Genomic DNA, 20,905 nt, shown 5'->3' on the forward strand with positions numbered 1-20,905 from the left:
TTGTGGACAAATTTGGTGGTATTTTCACCACCAATGCTGGCAAAAATACCATCAAATTCTGGCCCGTGGAGGAGGGGCGTATGAAAGGTGGCTACACTGAGCCACTGCGCCAGAGATTGCGCCAAAGAGTATTATTCAGCCGCCTCCACGGAGTGCTTGTCGAGGTCTCGTGGTACTCAGTGCTTGGGCAGAACTCGTAGTAGTAAGTGTTTGTTGAGATGTGCTAGTAGGCAGTGCTTGCTGAGATGTGATACTGAAAAGTTCTTGTTGAGATGTGAAAGTAACGAGTCGGTGTGGAGAGATTGTAATGTGTAGAGTGCTTTTCATCAATATAAACGAAGGTAAATAAAAAATATTTTTTTTCTTTTCTCTCTCATTATTTCAGTGTCCTGAATAATGCGTCATTTCAGGTTCAGTCAACAAAGCATCTGGCTTGTGTTCTTGTATTAGAGTGTAATTCTGCTTTCCTTATGCAATTATAGTATTTCTAATTTTTTTTATCACGTCAGTATAAATGGTATTTGAAATTTCTTGTCTTATTGAAGAAGAACCATGCCAGATGTGTACGTTGAGTCATACTTCCACACACAGAACAGTTATACTTGTGCCTTGGTTTTGTAGGTTTTATAGTTGCTGGGGACTTAATTAATTATTTGTGCTAACGAAAATTTTCTTTCATTCTTTGTTGTTGTTCTATGCAGTCAGATTGCGTTATAATACTGGTCAGGGCCAACTGTTTACGAGACTTGCGTAATCGGACTTACAGCTACTAAAAATTTAAAAAGTATTTGCATTATATTTAATTAAGCCCCCATGCAATGCTCATATGTGAAATTAATGTTTCGAAAACTATTCTCATTATTTTATGTATTTACTTATCTCATAATTCCTGTAACAATGATGTATATGTTATTCGATTCTTTTGTAAAACCTGTATTACTACAAATATTATCTGTATTATTATGTTTAATGGTGTTTTCTGTATCTTTGTAATTGTATTCTCATGTTATAAAATTGTAATGTACACCAGTTCATCAAATTAAGTAACTTGTAAGCATACATTTCACTGCACACATTTCTGTTGGTCATAGTATATGCACAATATGTGGAAGTTGGGACTGTTAGTGTTTGCATGTGTGTTAATAATTCAGCAAGGGACTAGTTAACAGCATTGCTGGTTCTAAGGACATTCCAAAAAATTTTGGTTCATGGACTTGCTATATTATCCACAAGACTCTTCAATGGTGATTGTGCACTCGCACAGTCACAATGGATGGCTGCTAGCCATTTCTACAAGGACTACAGTGGGTCTGCGCATTTGATGGCCCACCAATACCATAATTTATACAAGGCCTACAGTGGGTCTATACCTTTGATGACTCACCAATACCATTATTTCTACAAGTACTGCAGTGGGTCTGCACCTCTAGTGGCCCACCAATATCGTAATCTCTACCAGGACTACAGTGGGTCTGCTCTGTGATGACCTACCTACCAATATTCTTCAAAACTTCGACTGACTCTGCGGTGGGTTTGTTTTGTTGTGGACCATTACCTGTCTGCATGTCAAGAGTCAGCATTATCTTTCTGTTGGTAGGACAACACTACTTCTTTCAAGACTACATGGAAATCCACTACTTCTGCGTGCATTTTCTTTTACTGCTCAGACTTTGTGCATAAAATTGTAATTAATACTGTGATGAATGATCAGGACTGTCTTTATGGACTGTGAGAAAATTTTAGCTTTTGACCGACATTGTATCATTAAGTGTGTGCATGTGATTTCTTTGTTATTGTAATTGTGAAAATTTTTTAACAAATGTGTATTGCCCCAAAACAATTTGTAAAATTTTTTGTGGGGCGCATGGGGGCTATGTAAGTGGGCTGTTTAGGTTCTTATATTGGTAACGCTACCGCCACATAGTGCTCTGTATGAAAATCACTGGATGTGCTGTGTGCAGTCTGCGGCTGGGTGGCATTGTTGGAATAGTCGCTATTGTAGTGTTGGGCAGTTGGCTGTTAACAGTGCCTAGAGTTGCGCAGTTGGAGGTAAGCCACCAGCAGTGGTGGATGTGGGGAGAGAGATGGCGGAGTTTTGAGAGCGGATGATCTGGATGTTTGTCCATCAGAGACAGTAAATTTGTAAGACTGGATCTCATGAACTGATACATATATTATGACTTTTGAACTATTATGGTAAACACATTGTTCGTTCTTTATCAAAATCTTTCATTTGCTAACTACGCCTATCAGTAGTTAGTGCCTTCAGTAGTTAGAATCTTTTATTTAGTTGGCAGCAGTGGCGCTCGCTGTATTGCAGTTGTTCGAGTAATGAAGGTTTTTGTAAGTGATTGATGAAAGGTATAGATTATTGTTAGTCAGGGCCATTCTTTTGAAGGGATTTTTGAAAGTCAGATTGTGTTGCGCTAAAAATATTATGTGTTAGTTTAGTGTTGATGAGAATAGGTATAGAGCGAAATGTCTGAGTACGTTCAGTTCTGCTCAGCTGTTTGAAAATCAAATAATGTAAGAGGTTTATCAGCACAATAACTCAGTAATTTTTCTAAGGGGACGTTTCACGTTCTACTGGGTATCAGAGGTACCTGTGTGTACAACAGTCTGGATCACCACCTCTGAAGTTCTCGCTGTATGGTGGTACAACATGCAATGTATGGTTTTCATGAACAACAAAAAGGGTGGAAATGATGTTTATGTTATTCTCTACTCCAATATTCTTTACAGGTTCCGGAACTCAATGGACCAAGGTGATGTAAAACTTTTTGGTGTGTGTAGTTGTGTTTTCCAAATGGAAAGTCCGTTTTGCAAATGATAGTATTATTGGTGAATAACAACCAAGTGTATAAAGGATTTTCTACTAGTTCAAGGAATAATTAAGAGTTCTTAAAGGTAAGATTGTTTTGTCTGAAACAAATTATCAGTGTCTGAGGCAATACATATTTTTGTGGGGATTTATCCCATTTATTGTTTGTCATCTTCTATTATGGTACTGCAGCTTCGTTTTCTTGTTCCATTTACTGGCATCACTAACTTCCTGCCCTACTTGACCATTAGCAGCAGCAACACTATGTATCAATAAGTGCACTGCTGTACCATCTCTGGAGTGACCAATAGTATTTCCGGGTCATTGTGCATCCGGCAGTCAGCTGGAGATGGACCAACTGTGCATTCGGGAACGCAGCAGCAGTGAAGTTGGGGACAGAGCGCCAGTGAGGTGCAGACAGACGGTCTCGCCGACCGCTGGCGACACACATAAATTGTCCGATGGTGGGAGATTGGAGTGGGACGACTGCTGGTTGATTATTCAGTTGGCCGTCTCATCGGCCGACATATATTTGATCCTTTCACCATTTCCGGGCCTGGTAATTGGTTGGTTGGCGTGGAGGAGAAAGGAAATCTCTGTGGCGTGCAGTTCGGCTGGGCCCGCTAGCAGCCTCTATGCGGCGCCAGAGTGTGTGGTGCTGTTCTCATTGCTATGAGATTCGTGGCTCACCGATCTGGACTTGAAAGTTGAGTTTTCACTTATTCTACCAGCAACTCACGACTCTTCACATTGTGTCATTTGGAGTTCGTTGACAGTTGTTGGGATATTCCTGCAACCAACATCATGGGTTTTCAAGTTTGCAAATTTTAGCCACCCTCCAGTGGAGTTTAACTGTATTTGGTTATTTGAATTGAAGTGCACCAGCAGAATCTTCTGCCTTGGTGCCGTTAATGTTCCGGTTACCTGCCCTGGCTGTTGACGTAAATTCAGGCAGTGTATTTTCCTCATCATGTTGTCGCTGTCAAGCACGGTGTGTAGTTTGACAACTCAGTGTATAATTGGTTGTGGGCAGCAATACTGTCTCTGTTGTTCGATTGAACTCCCTGTTGTGTGCTGGTTGGGTGAAGTGGAGGTTATCTTGTCAGTGGGTCCACTGACTGACTGTCGGTTGCGTTGTTGTTGGATCAACAATGGTTGGGCTGACTGCTTGTCTCACCTAAGCATTAGTGTTTGGATTCCAGACCGACCCTCAGAGCTTCTGAGCGCCCTTGGGTGTACTGCCTTTTCTTCTTGTTGTTTGTATTTGTATGGCTTCTAGCCGATTTTTAGATTAAGGTTTTTTTTCCCTTAAGGAGTCAGATGGTTTGGGCCTTCAGCCTAATTTGAGAACTGTTTTACGTAAAGCCTTTGGCATTTTTAAAATTAATGTAATTTTGAATTTAAGTTGTTTACTCTTAAAGTGCCAGGTTCTTTGGGCCTTTGGCCTAATTAAGGAACTGTTTTAAGATAAGGCTTTGCCTTTTAAATTTCTGATTTTGGTTGAACTTTAAGTTATTGGCTTTCAGCTGTTTTAATATTAAAGTGGTATTGCCCTTAAGGCATCGGATTGTACGGCACATTCAGCCCCTAATTAAGTTCCAAAACTAAAGCTGCGTTTTTTTTTATTTTTCTTGGTTCTTGTAATGTTTGATCAAATAAAAGGTTGTATGTTTGACTGTAACTGACAGCCACTTATTTTGACCCATTTCCACAACTTAAACTACCGGTCCCGTCCTGCAGGTATAGCAGCATCTCAATAATCTATTTGGTTTTCTCATGAACTATTTTTATGCTTATAGGTGTTTTGTGGCATCTGTAGTTTTATGAACTCACTTAGAAATAGAATTTATTATTAGAGGCTATAAATAAGCTGAATGTCATAAATATGAAAAGTGGGTGTAGGGAAGACAGTAATTTGAGAATGCAGCAGGCACGCCTACAAAAAGAAAGTAATGAGAACAGAGAAATAAAGGTAGTAAACTACGTGAATAGGTTGGTCAAATAAAACTAAATATATGATTTGGTTGAAGAGAGATGTTGTACGTTAGGTGGGGCAGGTTAATTGACGTGAAACGTATTATAATATGAATATGATGTTTCTGACAAGTAAATTGAGCTAAAGGATATTATGGAAAAAGTATTAAACTTCAGAGTAAGTACAGTATGCATACAGTACAATAGTTAGAAAGTTGATCAGCACACTAGAGTGGTACATGACACTAGGATGAAATATGACTTTGAAGTGCACTTAATTCCCTTTCTTTTTCCTCTACATGACCCATGATACATTTGTTGTTTGTCCTTTGCTTCTGATATTATAAATTCTCCTCATACAATATGTTTATGTTTCTCATGTATGGTCTTTATTATCTTTGTTCCTATGTTTTACATGTTAGTTGTTAGTTCTGAGTAACTGAACATTTTCTGCAACTTAAAATCTATTGTCCTGTGCATACCAGTCAGTTCCTACTCTTGTTAATTTTACTTTGTATCTGCCACAGAATGTTGCATAATTTGCATAATTCTTCCTGTATGTAGATGTTTTCTGATCAATACCGGTTATTGTAATCTACAAATATTCATGTTTTGTACATAAGTTTCTTTTTACATTCTCATGCAGTTCTTTTGTTCTCCTATATATGTCTTTCCTAGGGATAAGGTCATTTCCTAGAGAGACAATAATGCATATGCAGTTCATATTTTTGTAATGTATTATAAAATCACATGTGTTACAGCAACTAATGATATTAATATAAGACATACGCATGTTCTTTTAAAGTTATTTTATGCTGACTGTGAGTATGATTATTATGTCATTAGAATGCAAAGAATGTATTTACAAAAACAAATGCTCATATTCAAGATAGACATCTAGATTGTGAGTAAGTGTTAAGAATTAATTATGTTCCTAATCTAATGAACATGAACTAAAGAATGAAAGAAAATTGGAGGATAGTCTATTCATTATTTTTGGATGGCTCGACTCAAGAACAATTGATTAATGGTAAAATAATTGGTCATGAGATTGAGTTAATTTGAAAACTAGTTTATTCTTCAATAAAAATTGAAACACAATTACTTTTTTCATAATTGAATTCTGTATACCATCAATTTTTGTTTGTGATTAATAAACTAAACGTTCTAAATCAATATGATTCAATCACCTCAAATTTAAAGTACTCAAATAATTCAGAACTCATGTCATCCTTATTACCTTTTATTTTAATATCAAAATATACTTTACCTTCCTTAATAACACAAACAGCAAAGTTAATATTGTAACGAATTTCAAAGAACTTTTCTAAAGTAACAAACTGCATTTATACATAAAATTTTTGTAAAACAATTTTGCCTTATTAATAATTAACGTTATCTTTTTTAAGCAACTATTATGTGAATGATCAGATCTCAGCCATTTAACATTTGCCTCATCTCCTTTCTTTCAACAAGACACATAGAAAGAATAGCATTTCAATTTCGAAAATTTCTGTTGTCTGAAGGGCTGCAAATTATATTTTCAAAAATTCTTTTGAGTTAACTAATCCTAACTTTATCTCCTATTTTAAATTTTTGTTTGCCATTAGATACAACACCAGATGAATTATAATTTTTGCCATAACTTCATTTGGCTTCATTTTTTGTTGAATGTTTTGTATTATAATGTTTGTTGTTTAGGTTCACCCACTTATAATCTCTTCCACATTTTTTCTCTTAGCATTGTATTGAATTTTTCAAAAACAGATGCCTTTAATTCAGTAAAATTTAAATAATTATATACATTATATTTTTTATAAGTTCTTAAAATTCTTTATTATAGGACACTTTACCATTATCTGGTTGTAGTTCTCTTGGAGTTCTGTCTCTAAATATTTTTTAAAAAGCAACAGCTACATTTTTATCTAATTTATCTTTGACTGGCACAGCCAAAACAAATTTTGAAAACCCATCTGAGTCCCTTTCTAATAGATCAGTGTGCTATAAAGCATCTATACCAAATGTGAGAGTATTTCATCTTTTAAAAATTTTTATCATTGATGTACATAATGTATAACTTATTTCCTCTCGACTGTTAGCAGTATTTGATTTGTTCACTCCATAACCTACAAATTTTTTTAAGACATTTACTCTTTTTCGTCTTGCATATTATGCAAAAACCTTCCAAGTTCTGTCTTCCATTTTAGTTGTTATATTGTGAGGATTATGTGTGTCAGTAAACTTTCTAAACTTCAGGCACAAGGCATGGTTATCCATTTATGGGAACTAAAATTGTAGTAATTATTGTTATAATTGATCATTTTCTAATACCAAGTCAGTAAAATGAGTAATCACCTGAAACATTTGAAGTGTTAACAGAATTATTTAGAGATATAAAAAATCTATCTTTCATTTTTGTTTTAGCTTGATGGATTATTTGGTTGAGTAGAATACAAAATTTACAACTCAACGACATTATACCTTTGTATCTCTACTTTAAAATAAGTAGTTGACAGGTTGCTATATACATTGGCTTCAAAAATAAAACTTCTCTCAATTTTTACATCATGGTCAAATGTATATTTTAATGCTTCATCACCACTACCAAACTTAAATTTCCCTTTATATTTGTCACACATTTTATTTTGAAGACATGCTGTGAAATGTGTCTTTAAGAAATAATTTGTAAAAGTTTTTTCTACTTCCTTTTTGGTAAAGTAATCTTTATAAATCTGATTGACATGTATTGTGTTAACACAATTATTGAATTTTATTAGAAAAGTTGTGTATTTAGATTTGGTAATATTATATTTAATTCACTTTCTAAGTATTGTTTGGTATCTACATCACAGCCATTTGCAGGATCTTTTATATCTACCTGTAAAATCAATATACCATTAGTTACTTTGAAAATGTTATGTAATTCTTTTTGAAATTGTTTAATTATTTTAGTTGAAAACTTAAATTTTAGAAATAGTTTGTTAATTTATCTTATATCCAGATATGTTTATTTATTGAATTGGAAGTATTATTGAATTTATAATTATCTGACAACAGTTATAGTACAAATACACACAAATGCTTGCAAATGTCTGTGTCAAAATTTTGTATTCTCTAAAAACTGTAGTATAGTAATTTTTTTCCCAAATAGTTAACTAACTGTTTTGGTATGTTGCCACCAAATGAATCAAAAACAATTTTTGTTTTATTTGTTTTATAGTAACAAATCCAGAGTGTGTATAATCAGATAAATCTAAATTTCCAATTTCATCTTCGTTATTTTTTGGTTTGTGTGATAATTCATTAATCATGAAGACACCTTGAAAGTGTTTAATATTTACTGTTTTGCAACTTTTTCTATATCGAAATTACATAATGCTTTTGGATGCATACTGATTATTTGTTGGAATTTCGTTTTTTAAACCTGAACCTTTTTTTATCGATTCTATGATTATGCCCTTTTTGGTCTTCCAATTCTTTATCACCTTTACTTTTGTTGTAATTGTATTTGCAACAGCAGCTGATCCATCATCTAATGAACACATGGAGCATAGGGAACGATGCAGGAGACCCGCACCGCTGACTAGGCAAGGTCGTAGCGGAGGTGGTTTGCCATTGCCTTCCTCCAACTGTAATGGGGATCAGTGATGATGATGAAAACAACACAACAACACTCTATCATCTTGAGGCAGCGAAAATCCCTGATCCCACCTGTATCGAACCCAGGACCCTGTGCATGGGAAGCGACAACATTACCCCAAGACTACGAGCTGCAGACAGTTCATTATAATAATATTGCAAAAATTAGTGGAAAAAATGCTTTTTGTTGTGTTAATCTAGAGCCTTATTCTTTTTTGTTAGACATTCAATAGTTTTTTCACAGTGGGTATACCTAATGTTATGAATAAATTTCTACCTTTTTAATCTCTTTCTTTTGACCATCAATTAAAAACTTTCAATGCTGTGCTACTGTTCATTATTAAGTTTAATTTTAATTGCTTTTTGTTTAGTTTTCCCACTAGGTAGCAATTTGTAAACAGTACTGACGTTATTCTTTTATGTAGATAAAAATTTTATGAGAATGAATATTTTATAGTCCCCAACTATTTTCATCAAGTTCAATGTCTATACCTAATTTTTTCCATACATTATTCCTCTAACTGCTGTTGCAGCTAATTTTTCTCCTTATGAAGCATCAGAAGCATGCATTCTCTCTTTTAGAGCTAACTGAAGTTCTTTATCTGCTTCATGTCTTTTCTCTAAATCTTTATGACGTTTATAGACAATGTCATATTGTTTACAAGCTTCATCTAATGGATTAATTCCTTCATCTCTTCTAGTTAAACTTTCATTTTTTTCATTTGTTTTTATTTCATTTGGATTATTATCAGAATACAATGCTCATGACTGGTACAATATCTTCATATAATTTTATAAATCAACAGTATTCAATTTTGTGTTTAAATAATCCATAGTAATCTGTTTTTAGTTAAAAGATTTATCTGTCCACCTGCACCTTCATATTCTTATTCAATGATTTTTAATTTATCTCTGTTGAATTCATCTGGCAAACAACCAACAAATTTAAATGTACCAACAAGTATTAATCGAAAAACTTCATCTTTGCTATGGTTGATGTACTTACCGTTTTTCACTTATATTTATTTTTTAACATCAGTCTCTTCTTTTTTTTTACTTTTTTTTATTCTGCACAATTATTCAGTGCAGCATGCATTTCTGATCCACTTAATGTGTGATAAAACTGTGGACTTTCATATTATTTTAAATTTTTCATCTTTTTTCAGTGGAGCCCGTATTCCTCAATCATTTGATGTATAGTCAAACATAGAACATTTATCATCAGACTATTAGTAATGTGGACTTTTATATCTTAGAAAAACCCCATGATATGGAATCAATTGTTTTTCTGCTTCTCTACTTGCTGCAATAGCTTTCAGAAAATTATCATCTAATCCCACCGAGCAACGTGGCGCAGTGGTTAGACTCTGGACTCGCATTCGGGAGGACAACAGTTCAATCCCGCATCCAGCCATCCTGATTTAGGTTTTCCGTGATTTCCCTAAATTGCTCCAGGCAAATGCCGGGATGGTTCTTTTCAAAGGGCACTGCCGACTTCCTTCTCCGTCTTTCCCTAATCTGATGAGACCGATGACCTCACTGTCTGGTCTCCTTCCCCCAACAAACCAACCAATTAACCAACCAAAATTATCATCTAATCCTGATATTCCTTGTTTTACCTGCTGGATTGCATCAATAACAGGCTGGTTGTCTTTGTTAAATTTTACATATTCTGTTCTTGGTTGTTGTTTCCAAAGCTTGAATGGTTTTTTTCAATTTTTCAGTTTTTTGTTTCATTCAGCTTTTCTGACAACTTTTCGGACTTTGTATTTTGCAACGATTTACTGCAGAAAAACATTAACAAATTATTTTTATGTGATAAAGAACCTTTAATTTGATCTTTGTATTTACCTTCAGTGGGTTTCCTAGTTATATCTATTGTAAAAAATTCGAACTGATCATCATTTCAGCATTTACTACAATCTCCTTGAAATTGATCAAACTTTAAATAACCACCAACAAACGTATGGTAAATATTATTTATATTTGTATCATCTTGTGTAAATATATTTAAAAATTTAGATTATGTCTTACTAATTGTTTTGCTATTTTTGAATAAAAACAACCTCATTCCTTTATTTCTGTCTCTAGTAAAATATTATGTAACTAAATCCTAATTTTCGAGAATGGAATCATTGAATACTACAAGTGAATTACCTTGACATTCATCTATTGTTATAATTTCTTGATTATTCTGAATAAAAGTAGTAATCATATGATTATTTTAATCTTCCAGTTTTTTACACATTTTTATTAAATCTTGATATTTTGGCTGATCTAAGTTTTTAGAGTAAACATACAGATAGTTGGTTTTATTCCAATTCAGCCATCCTGAAGCCAGAATACAATTGTCGATCATTAGTGTAGTTTTCCACCTCTGCTTGGCCCTGTTATTGCACATTGAATAGACTTAGGCTAGAGCTTATCATGCTTATTTTTCGACATCTCCACTGGTTTTCTTATTATTGGTTTCCAACCAGTTTTCCTTTAATTAATAATTTTTTTGTTTATAGTAAATGAGTTACTTATTTCATTCGCCTGGGAAGTCATCTGTTCTCAGAAAGGGACTGTCAGTTCGTATACAAGAAAACTACAACAATGTTGCACCAAGTGGTTGTCACAAAAATTTCTAACTCCAAATAACTATATCAAAAAATAATAAACTGTACTGTACTGGAGAGACAATAATAATTCCTGTTGGTCAATACACTTTCAAAATCTTAGAGACATTTAATCATTCAAAAAAGCCAAATATATTCACATTAGGGAATATGAAATTTTAAATAGAGTTATTGTTGAAAGTCATGTTAAATTGTGTATGGATATAAATTACAGTACTGAAAGTCCATTTGGATTTAGTGGCCAAACTGTTCTTGTTAATGAAAAGACTGTTGCTAATGATGTTCCTAAAATTATTTCATTCAAACTAATCAACATAAATTTTAATCTAGCTAATGAAATGTCTGTAAAGCATACAGATCATTTTCGTTTAGAAAGTAACATTATTGCTTCATTCAAACCTAAGAATGAATGGTGTGGACTGCTAATTTATGAACTACATTATCCTGCATGTGTTGCAGTTCACAATAAAATTCACAGTTTATAAATGACTGTAACTGATGGAATGACCATTTAATTGACTTAAGTGGTGCTTGTGTAACTATTGCTCTAAAATGACTTAATAAAATTGTTGCCTTATTAAATGAATAAGATAGAAACTTACAAGCTATACTTATTCCCTCTGAATGACAAAAGTAAATACAACCTAAATATTCCTAACAAGGATAGTGAAATTGACATTCACATATCAAATGGATAGCTTCATCATAATCATGGTCAATTGTACATCAGCTTTAAGACAGTTAAAGCAGAGGGATCAGATTACCCAACATCCAATAAAAATTAATAGGTAAGTGTGTGGCAAAGCTATTCCATTCTATAACCATAAAGAAAGGAAATGATATTTCCTCTAGAACTGAACACTCCTTTATTTTATTGTCAGTTTTGTTGTATTGGACTTCATCTCTTGCTGATAAAATAACCATAGAAGATCATATACTTATAATGGAAAAATAAAGAACAAGAAGAAAGAGGTGCTTTATCCATTTGGAAATCTTGGTGGATTTTTCAGAAATTATAAGGGGGTCTGTAATTTTTGCAAGGTCTTCTAGTGCTAGAGATGCTGTTCTTAGCTGGTCTGTTTTCAACTATGCTGGAATTGAAGTAAGAGATTCTTTTCCTAATGAATGTAGAATTGTTGTAGAATCTATGGGATATGTTGTTAAGTTTGAGCCAAATTATGGACAAGAGCAACAAGAAAATATAATGAAAAATCCCAAAACTCCAATACCTTTTTATGAACTACAAACTACGGAAGTCGCTGCATTGAGTGGTAAGAAGATTTTTGAATTAGGTATTACGAATTTCTGTAACTCAGTAGAATCAGATATGCCTTACTTTATATTCATTACATTTCAGACAAATCAAAAAATTAAACAGCTGTCTGATTTGTCACTATTTGATCATGTAAACTGTGTGCACTTTATCTTAAGAATGAATGAAATGATGTTTCTCCACAATAAATATGGAACTTAGACCTACAAAACAATTATTTGAAGGTTTACAGTTGTTTTCTGAGTTTTAAATGAGTTACACAGTTGAAAGGTGATGTTGATATAAATACAAATATGGATAATTTCGTAACGAATTATCCAATTTATTTCATTAATAAGACTCATAGAAAGAATATAGTTGACACTAAAAAAATAAAAATAAAAACCGATGCAGCTTCGTGGAACTGATAATGATAAATTTCCTGCTGGTACCCTTGCTTATGTAATTATGTATGGTAAAAAGAATCCCACATGTGTTGCCCAGCACAAGGTATCAACTAAAAATTTTTAAGCAAGGAAGTGTGTAAATTATGGAAGCTTCCTGAATTTTTAAAATCGTTTAATATTTGGCTGAGAAATAAACGAAAATCGATCCATTTGGAAGCTGGCAGGTGGTAGTAGCAGTATATATATCCCACGTGTGTGAGTGAACTGACTCGAATGACATATTCAGGAAGTGGGCATGACTGACATTGATGTCAAACCATGTCCTCCGCTTCACTCTGGCTACTTACCTCCGCCTCATTTGATTAGCACGTCTGTACTGTTTGCACAGCAATTGATAACATCATTCATAGATGACACGGAGGCAGTCTCCATTGAAAACACGTGTAGGAATATACTTCGTTTTCCAAGCAAAACATTCCTTTTTAATCTGGAGCGTTCAATTCATGTTATCTTTTGCTAACAGTTCGTCTCTTCTAAAAAAAAAAAAACTCAACAAAGTAAAGGCAATAGTGTATTTGCATCTGAAATAAATCGATGAAAACATCTTAATTTGAATGAAATATATAACTCAAATATCTACTATATATACGATTTGTAGACAGTTTATGCTAGCCCCTATGCTCAAATCTAGTGCTTTAGATAATGGTTCGGCCAAATCATTTGCTGTTATGCATTCTTCAAGAACATCTTGTAGCTATACTGGCAGCTCTCTCTCACCTGGTAGCTCTCGTCTGGCAGCTCAACAATCAACAAACAGAACAAATGGGACAGCAGCAGTAAAAAAATGACACACCACCAGCACAAGAAAAAACCAGGAGCGCAAAATGAGAAACAAGAAAGAAATATCGAGAAAAATACCCTCCAGGTTTCTCTGATATAATGCAACCATTTCTAACTTCTTTAAAAAATTATTGAGCTGGAACAAAACGTTTTTTATAACATTGCTGGAGGGCAGTGAATTCAGGAACTTTGATGTCGAATACTTCGTCGATTTACTATTACAGTTTTGACAGTCGAAGTGTCTTTACTCTGAATGCGGGTCTGATTACGCTCTTTGCGTATCGATTGCCGAGTGTCATCAAAAGACAGCAGATATCCGGCTAGCCTGTGGACCTGCATGTGCACTCCATAAGCACTCTGCTACCCAAGTGACCGCTTTCTTTGTGTAGGGCACCTCTGACCCCTGAAACGGAGTCCTACACTTCTCCACCCTATACCGTATGTCAAGAAATCTGCAACCAAGACTGTCAGACTACCGACAGGGCCTTTGGTTGCGACTCCTCTCCCTGTGTGGATGCTCAGACCCTGCTAAAGAAGCGACCACCCATCCAACCACAGGGCGACTAGGCTAGGCCAGACGGCAAGCCTCCATATTCAATCTCCACCTCAAGCGTCGCGACCGCATAACAACCCGCCACTTATCCTGTGGTGAAGGCGGATCCCCCGAGTCGCGTGCACTGGAAGGTGTCTTGACACCAGAGCCGGTTGGCGAAATAAGCGATACTCGAGGTGCCACATGCAACGCGCCAGATCCTCCGCAACCGCTACACTCTGAGGCAACAGCCTGTACACCGTTGAGCGTGGCCAAAAACGTCTTCACCTGTTCGTGAACTGCAGCCAGCTTCTGCACACAGCAAGCACACATAGTCATCCGTCCTAGTACTACTAACAAGAATTAATTACAAAAGTGCAAGGAAAGTTAAATATTTAACTAGATACCTTTCTGATGCGTCACGAACGTAGGCTGAAGCCATACTGAGGTGCGTCGATGGCCGTTCAATAGAAATAACTGTGCTACAGACTGTAGGAATCTACAGTTTACACTTACAAAATCGCAATATCATACCTTTTAAATAAAAAAAACACGTAAGGAATTTAAGAATTAAACAACGGAAAAGCACAGAAAAACTTAATATTTAATTTGCTGATCTACTGGTGTGCCGCAGGTGGCAGTTGTTAACCTCTCCCTTTTTTCATCATCATGCAAAATGATACTACACTATACACACAGCCCTTACAGTCATCTACATTCATTAGATACACTTAAAACATAACCCCGTATACGTTATGGAACGAGTCATAGTGTGCGGAGGAACAAAATCCTTTCTGATCAAGTGACTGAACAACACCTCGGACACTCTTCCCATAACAGATGCCCAATAGCTTCCTTAAGCAGCAGATTCACCTTTCCTACTAGAGATTTTATGGGTTCCTACCATTTCGCATCACACCTGTACTGTCTAGACAATATAGCAGACTCTAGAAGTTTAACAACAATTTTGTAGGTGAATACTGTTGCACCCTCTTTCTTTCTCGTATTATCTGGCATTTATCCATATTTAAAGGCATCTGTCACTTAGTACACCAACTGCATCATTACATTGAACCACTTACGATACTTTTGCGTAATATGCAGAATTATCAGCGAACAGTCTCCATTTATACCTGAATTTACCTGTACTTATGCAGTCTGATGACCTTAACGGTCCTAAGGGTACACACCTCAAAGAACATTATCTTGCTCTTCGAACGTTATGACATTCAAGTTTAAAATATTAATCAGGATTTCTTACCAGAGGAAGGTTAGGGACATTGTGTTCATTAGGCTGTGCTCCACGACTTCGATAAATTACACTCCAAGATAACAGAAAGGCTCACCATGAAGGAATTACCCGAACAGGACAGAAATCGCTGGATGTGATATACATACACAGAGAAACAAATAATTACAGTTGCAGAAAAACTGGATGATTTATCCAAGAGTAGGAGCTTTACAAAGTGAGTAAGTCAATAACGCGTTGGTCCACATCTGGCCCTTGTAGCGCTGACCGACAGAGTTGTTGGATGTGCTACTGAGGGATATCGCGTCAAATTGTGTCCAACTGGCGCGTGAGATCGTCAAAAACCCGAGCTGGTTGGAGGACCCTGTCCATATTGCTCCTATCGTTCTCAGTTTGGGACATATACGAAGACCCTGCTAGCCAAGGTAGGGTTTGACAAGCTAGAAGACAAGCAGTAGAAACTCTTGTCTTGTGCGGGCTGGCATTATCTTGCTGCATTGTAAGCGCAGGATGCCTTGCTATGAAGGGCAACAAAACGGAAGGTAAAATATCTTCGACGTCTGTAGGGGTGTCGTGGATGACAACCAAAGGGATCCTGCTATGACAAGAAATAGCACCCCAGACTATCATTCCGGGATATCGGTCCATATGGCGGGTGACAGTCAGGTTGGTATCCCACTACTTTCCATGGCTTCTCAAGACACGTCTTCGGCGTGGGATCTCGTTGAATGGAGTAGAATTGTCTTCAGAGTTTAGTCCCGCTTCGAATTAAGTCCGACGACCAACGAAGACGTTTCTGGAGATGCCCTGGACAAAGGTTTGATACCAAAATGACTATCACCCGCTACATGCCCGAAAACAAGGAGTGATGCTCTGGGGTGTCACTTCTTTTCATAGCAAGTCTTCTTTGGTTGTCATCCGCGACACCCTTCCATCATAGCGGCAAGTCGACGATATAACACGCCCCGGTTTGTTGCCCTTCGTAGTTAGCCATCCTGCACTTACGTTAGCAAGATAACGTCAATGCGTAGCTGGCAAGAGTTTCTACTGCTTTTCGCGCTTGCCAAACATTATCTTGATAACCAAGGTCTTCTGATCTCTCCCCAAATCATAACGTTTGGAACATTATGGGTAGGGCCCTCCAGCCATCTCGGAATGTTGACGATCTGACTCGCCAATTGGACGGAATTTGGCAGAATATTCTTCAGGAGGACATTCAGCAACTATGCCAATCAGTGGCAAGCTGCTTGCATAAGGGTCGGAGGTGTACCAATGCGTTACCGACTTACTCAGCTTGTGAAGCTCTTGCTCTTGAATAAATCATGCAGCTGTTCTGACACAGTAATCATTTGTTTTTCTGTACGTGTACATCACATCCACCGATTTCCGTCCCATTAGAATAATTTCTTCGTGATATACTGCTTTTTTTGTCTAAGAGTGGACATTTTCATGTGTACCACCAAAAGCTGCCGAAGTTTTGTAATTTTTCAACTAGTTTTAACCATTTACGTCACTATCTCACATACTACATAACTCAAAATGGTATATACCACGTGTCTCAAATCTGCTGTGTTTTTGCTATACTCTTCTTAGGCCGCTAAAATATTTCACATTCCACTCATTGTCACCAGATGGCGCAGCCAAGTCTAGGAACTAGTCAGAACGGAACCATAATACGAGACAACGCTGTGCAACATCTCCTAGCACTTTCAGACGAATGATGCACGGGTGGAGATTATTCAGCATCAGAGTGGGTTGGTCAACAGTCCACTCACTAAATAACAACTCTGTAACAAAATATTTTGTTGAGTGGTAAGAGCGTCTCAGATTTAGTGAAAAACTTACTTGTACTCGTCGTTTATTTTCTTACGTTAGTGTAGGGACAAGAAAGAAGAAGGGAAGCTCAAAACTTCAACTGTGTCATTGAAAAATAGTTCGCAAATGTATTGCCTAGTTTTCGGTGTTGGTCTGCGATAGTTATATGGGTCTGCTCATAAGCAGCAGCAGTACGAATAATATAGGTGCTGTTTTCACGATACATCCTACATTTATCCTACATGTGACGTTTACCAACGATACACGAAATACGTCTCTTGCTTTTTGTTAGAAAAATGTGGTAGAACTGCCAGTGCTTTTACACTTCCATTTTTCCTCAGCGTTTGTCCTGAATTAATCATAGCAATAGCTCATTAATACGCTGCAGTAAAACATAAGTAATCTTCCGGACGTAGTAACAAAGATCTGTCCTCGGTCTCCTTAATCACACTCAAGAAATAAGGTACGACGAAACAAAACAAAAGATAAAGACACCTTAAAACAATGAAACATCATGTAAGTTTATTTCATTTACATGTGTATGTTCTCATATTTTGAGTAAGGAAACTCTATTTAACAGCTTTTATGTTTATGTCGGTCAGTGAAATCAACGCCAAATGTCGAAAAGCTGCAGACCATCTGCCAAGATGATATAGTTGCGATGCTGTAAAAAAGTGATGTGGTAGCAAACGGGACGCTGTGTCTGCTATAGCTTATCGTAGTCAAGGCTGCCGTCCACGATCTTCTTGATGAAACTGGCGTGCGCTTCTCCACTCATGAGTGAAGCTTTCACTGCGGGATCCTGCTTCATGGCTGCTCCCCACGCCAACTGGAAAGGAAACGTAATTATAAATTTTTCGTATACAGCGCTAACATCAAAGTAAACAGAAGTTTGTGATACGACAGTAGTTTCTTTAATTCGTGCCGCGATGAGAATTTTGTCTATGTAATAACAAATTCCTCTAAATGTTTTACGTTGAGTGTATTAAATCTTACCAAACCATCGCTTAATTAAACGAAGCTTTATTTTCATTAATTTTATTTAAACAATATTTATTAACTAATATATGCGAGGACATGTTGGAAAGAAATGTCTTCGATCTTTTTGAAAACTCGTAAAGTTTTTTAAATAAAACAAACTTTATTAACATTCTGCATCTATATTCTTCATGTCCACATATTTATTTCTCAACAGTTACCCTGGCGACGAGCACATTTCTCCCAACGAGAGACCAGTTTGTTAATACCCTCCCTCTAGAATGTTTGGCTTTCTTGACGAAGCAACAACCTCACCTCTGCTTGCACTGCTTCATCACTATTATTACACTGGTTCTCCAATGTGTTCTTCAAGTTCTTCTGATAGAAGAGCTAGAGATCCAGCGTAGAGCGCAGCGTTTCGCCACGGGATCGTTTGGTCGGCCGGAGAACGTCAGAGAGATGCTCAACGAACTCCAGTAGCAGACGTTACAGGAGAGGCGTTGTGCATCACGGAGAGGTTTACCACTGAAACTTCGAGAGGGTAGTTTCCGGGAAGAGTTGGACAACATATTACTTTCCCTCAAATACATCTCGCGAAATGACCACGACGAGATAATTCGAGAAATTGGAGCTAATACAGACGCTTACCAGCAATGATTCTTCCCACCCGCCGGCCGCTGTGGCCGTGCGATTCTAGGCGCTTCAGTCTGGAACCGCGTGTCCGCTACGGTCGCAGGTTCGAATCCTGCCTCGGGCACGGATGTGTGTGATGTCCTTACGTTAGTTAGGTTTAAGTAGTTCTAAGTTCTAGGGGACTGATGACCACACATGTTAAGTCCCATAGTGCTCAGAGCCATTTGAACCATTTGAACCAATCTTCCCACCCGCCGTCCGCGAGGGGTACAGGGAAGAGGAAATCACTTAGTGGTGCCAGAAGTACCCTTCTCCAGAGACCATCAGGTGGATTTTAGATGTAGATTTCTGAGCTCTTTCATGCGATCAAAAAGAAACAGCAGATAACTTTCACCTGACCCTTCACTATATGACTTTGATTGAAGATCTGGGACGAGCAACAAGGTTGCCCTATCAGAGGATCAGTTCAGGTGTTGGAAGGAGCATTAAATCGAAAGTCAACTCATGCGGTTAGAGGAGACCCGAGTACTTCGGGCGGTGCTCCTGGTCGTTTCCTGAGCGTTTCACAGTGTGGCCAGACGACCTCCTGTTGAAGTTACTTCAACGCGGATCGGGTGTCTAGCTTATCAGCTCCTATCACGACGACAGGATCTTCCGTGAGGGAGCCGAGGCCGGACTGTCCACAGTACGTCTTATCTAACCTGGAGTGCTACAATGTTCGGTCCTTGGAGCTATCGTGTACACACTGCACACTGCTATGACGCACCTGATACCGACAAGTGGCCTCCCTTCCTGGACTCTTCAGTAGTTTGCTGCTTTATTTCCTAAGATATTAATAATTTAGGTGGATACATGTCAAACTTAATCGTATAAGGAAATAATTTCATATTATCAACTTCAGTAATGTGTCTGTTCCACAACGATTTTGAAAATGCAGAAGTAACTTCTTTGGAGATAATTATGAAATCATGATTTCCTCGTAAGTATAAAATCAATCAACTTAAATATTGAGAGAGTAATCGTCAGTTCTTTGGGATATAACAATTTTTTTTGTATCGTCTATATAGTTTAGTTCTACGACTTGCGAAATGATTTAGATAAGATATCTGTATGGTGCGAAAAGTTCCACATCATTACGAAGTGTCGTATTCAAGATCTATGGAACAAGTATTAATCTAATCTAATCTAATCTAGTGGCAATTGACCCCGAATAAAGAAAAGTGTGAAGTTATTCACATGAGTCCTGAAAGAAATCAGCAAAATTTCGATTACGCGATAAGTCACACAAATCTGAGGGCTGTAAATTCAACTGAATACTTAGGGATTACAATTACAAATAACCTAAATTGGAACGATCACATAGATAATATTGTGGGTAGAGCAAAACAAAGACTGCGATTCATTGGCAGAACACTTAGAAGGTGCAACAGGTCTCCAAAGAGACTGCTTATACTACACTTGTCCGCCCTATTCTGGAGTATTGCTGTGCGGTGTGGGATCCGCATCAGGTGGGACTGACGGATGACATCGAAAAAGTACAAAGAAGGGAAGCTCGTTTTGTATTATCGCGAAGTAGGGGAGATAGTGTCACAAACATGAGACGTGAATTGGGGTGGCAGTCATTTAAAAAAAGGCGTTTTTCGTTGCAACGGGATCTTCTCATCAAATTTCAATTACCAGTTTCCTCCTCCGATTGCGAAAATATTCTATTGGCACCCACCTACATAGGAAAAAATGATCATCACGATAAAATATGAGAAATCAGGGCTCGCACAGAAAAATTTAAGTGCCCGTTTTTCCCGCGTGCCGTTCGAGAGCGGAAAGTTAGAGAGACAGCATGGAGGTGGTTCATTGAACCCTCTGCCAGGCACTTTATTGTGAATAGCTGAGTAATCACGTAGATGTAGATGTATGACATGACACATGTCCAGATCGACCAAATCATTCATATTAAAGATAGAAATGTTAGAGCATTGCCACGCAATGAATAAATTTTTGCAGACTCCGGTGGCAGTTTTAGTGATAAATTTTGGGACACTTGCATCAACTTAAATTTTGCGCTTCTGAGAATCGAGTTAGCAGTGAAGTTTTACTGCAATTTGTGACTGTCATTGCTTGCACAGAGATGAAAAATATATCAAATC

General features: G+C 36.9%; 1 protein-coding gene across 2 annotated transcripts in view; it reads right to left on the bottom strand.

The window, feature by feature from the left end:
* LOC126411703 (pyrimidodiazepine synthase-like) overlaps positions 1–20,905 on the bottom strand; it is a 148,494-nt gene that overhangs the window by 80,615 nt on the left and 46,974 nt on the right. The window contains exon 5 of one of the 2 annotated variants that reach the window (XM_050081386.1): positions 17,647–17,979. The exons of the other annotated variant lie outside the window; for it this stretch is intronic. Within the exon in view, the coding sequence (XP_049937343.1) occupies positions 17,857–17,979 (123 nt within the window). The 3' untranslated portion in view covers positions 17,647–17,856. Of the gene's footprint in view, positions 1–17,646; positions 17,980–20,905 lie in introns of those variants that run through there. 2 annotated transcript variants of the gene reach the window in all.

Source organism: Schistocerca serialis, chromosome 1 (genome assembly GCF_023864345.2).
Source record: "Schistocerca serialis cubense isolate TAMUIC-IGC-003099 chromosome 1, iqSchSeri2.2, whole genome shotgun sequence".
NCBI lineage: Eukaryota > Metazoa > Arthropoda > Insecta > Orthoptera > Acrididae > Schistocerca > Schistocerca serialis.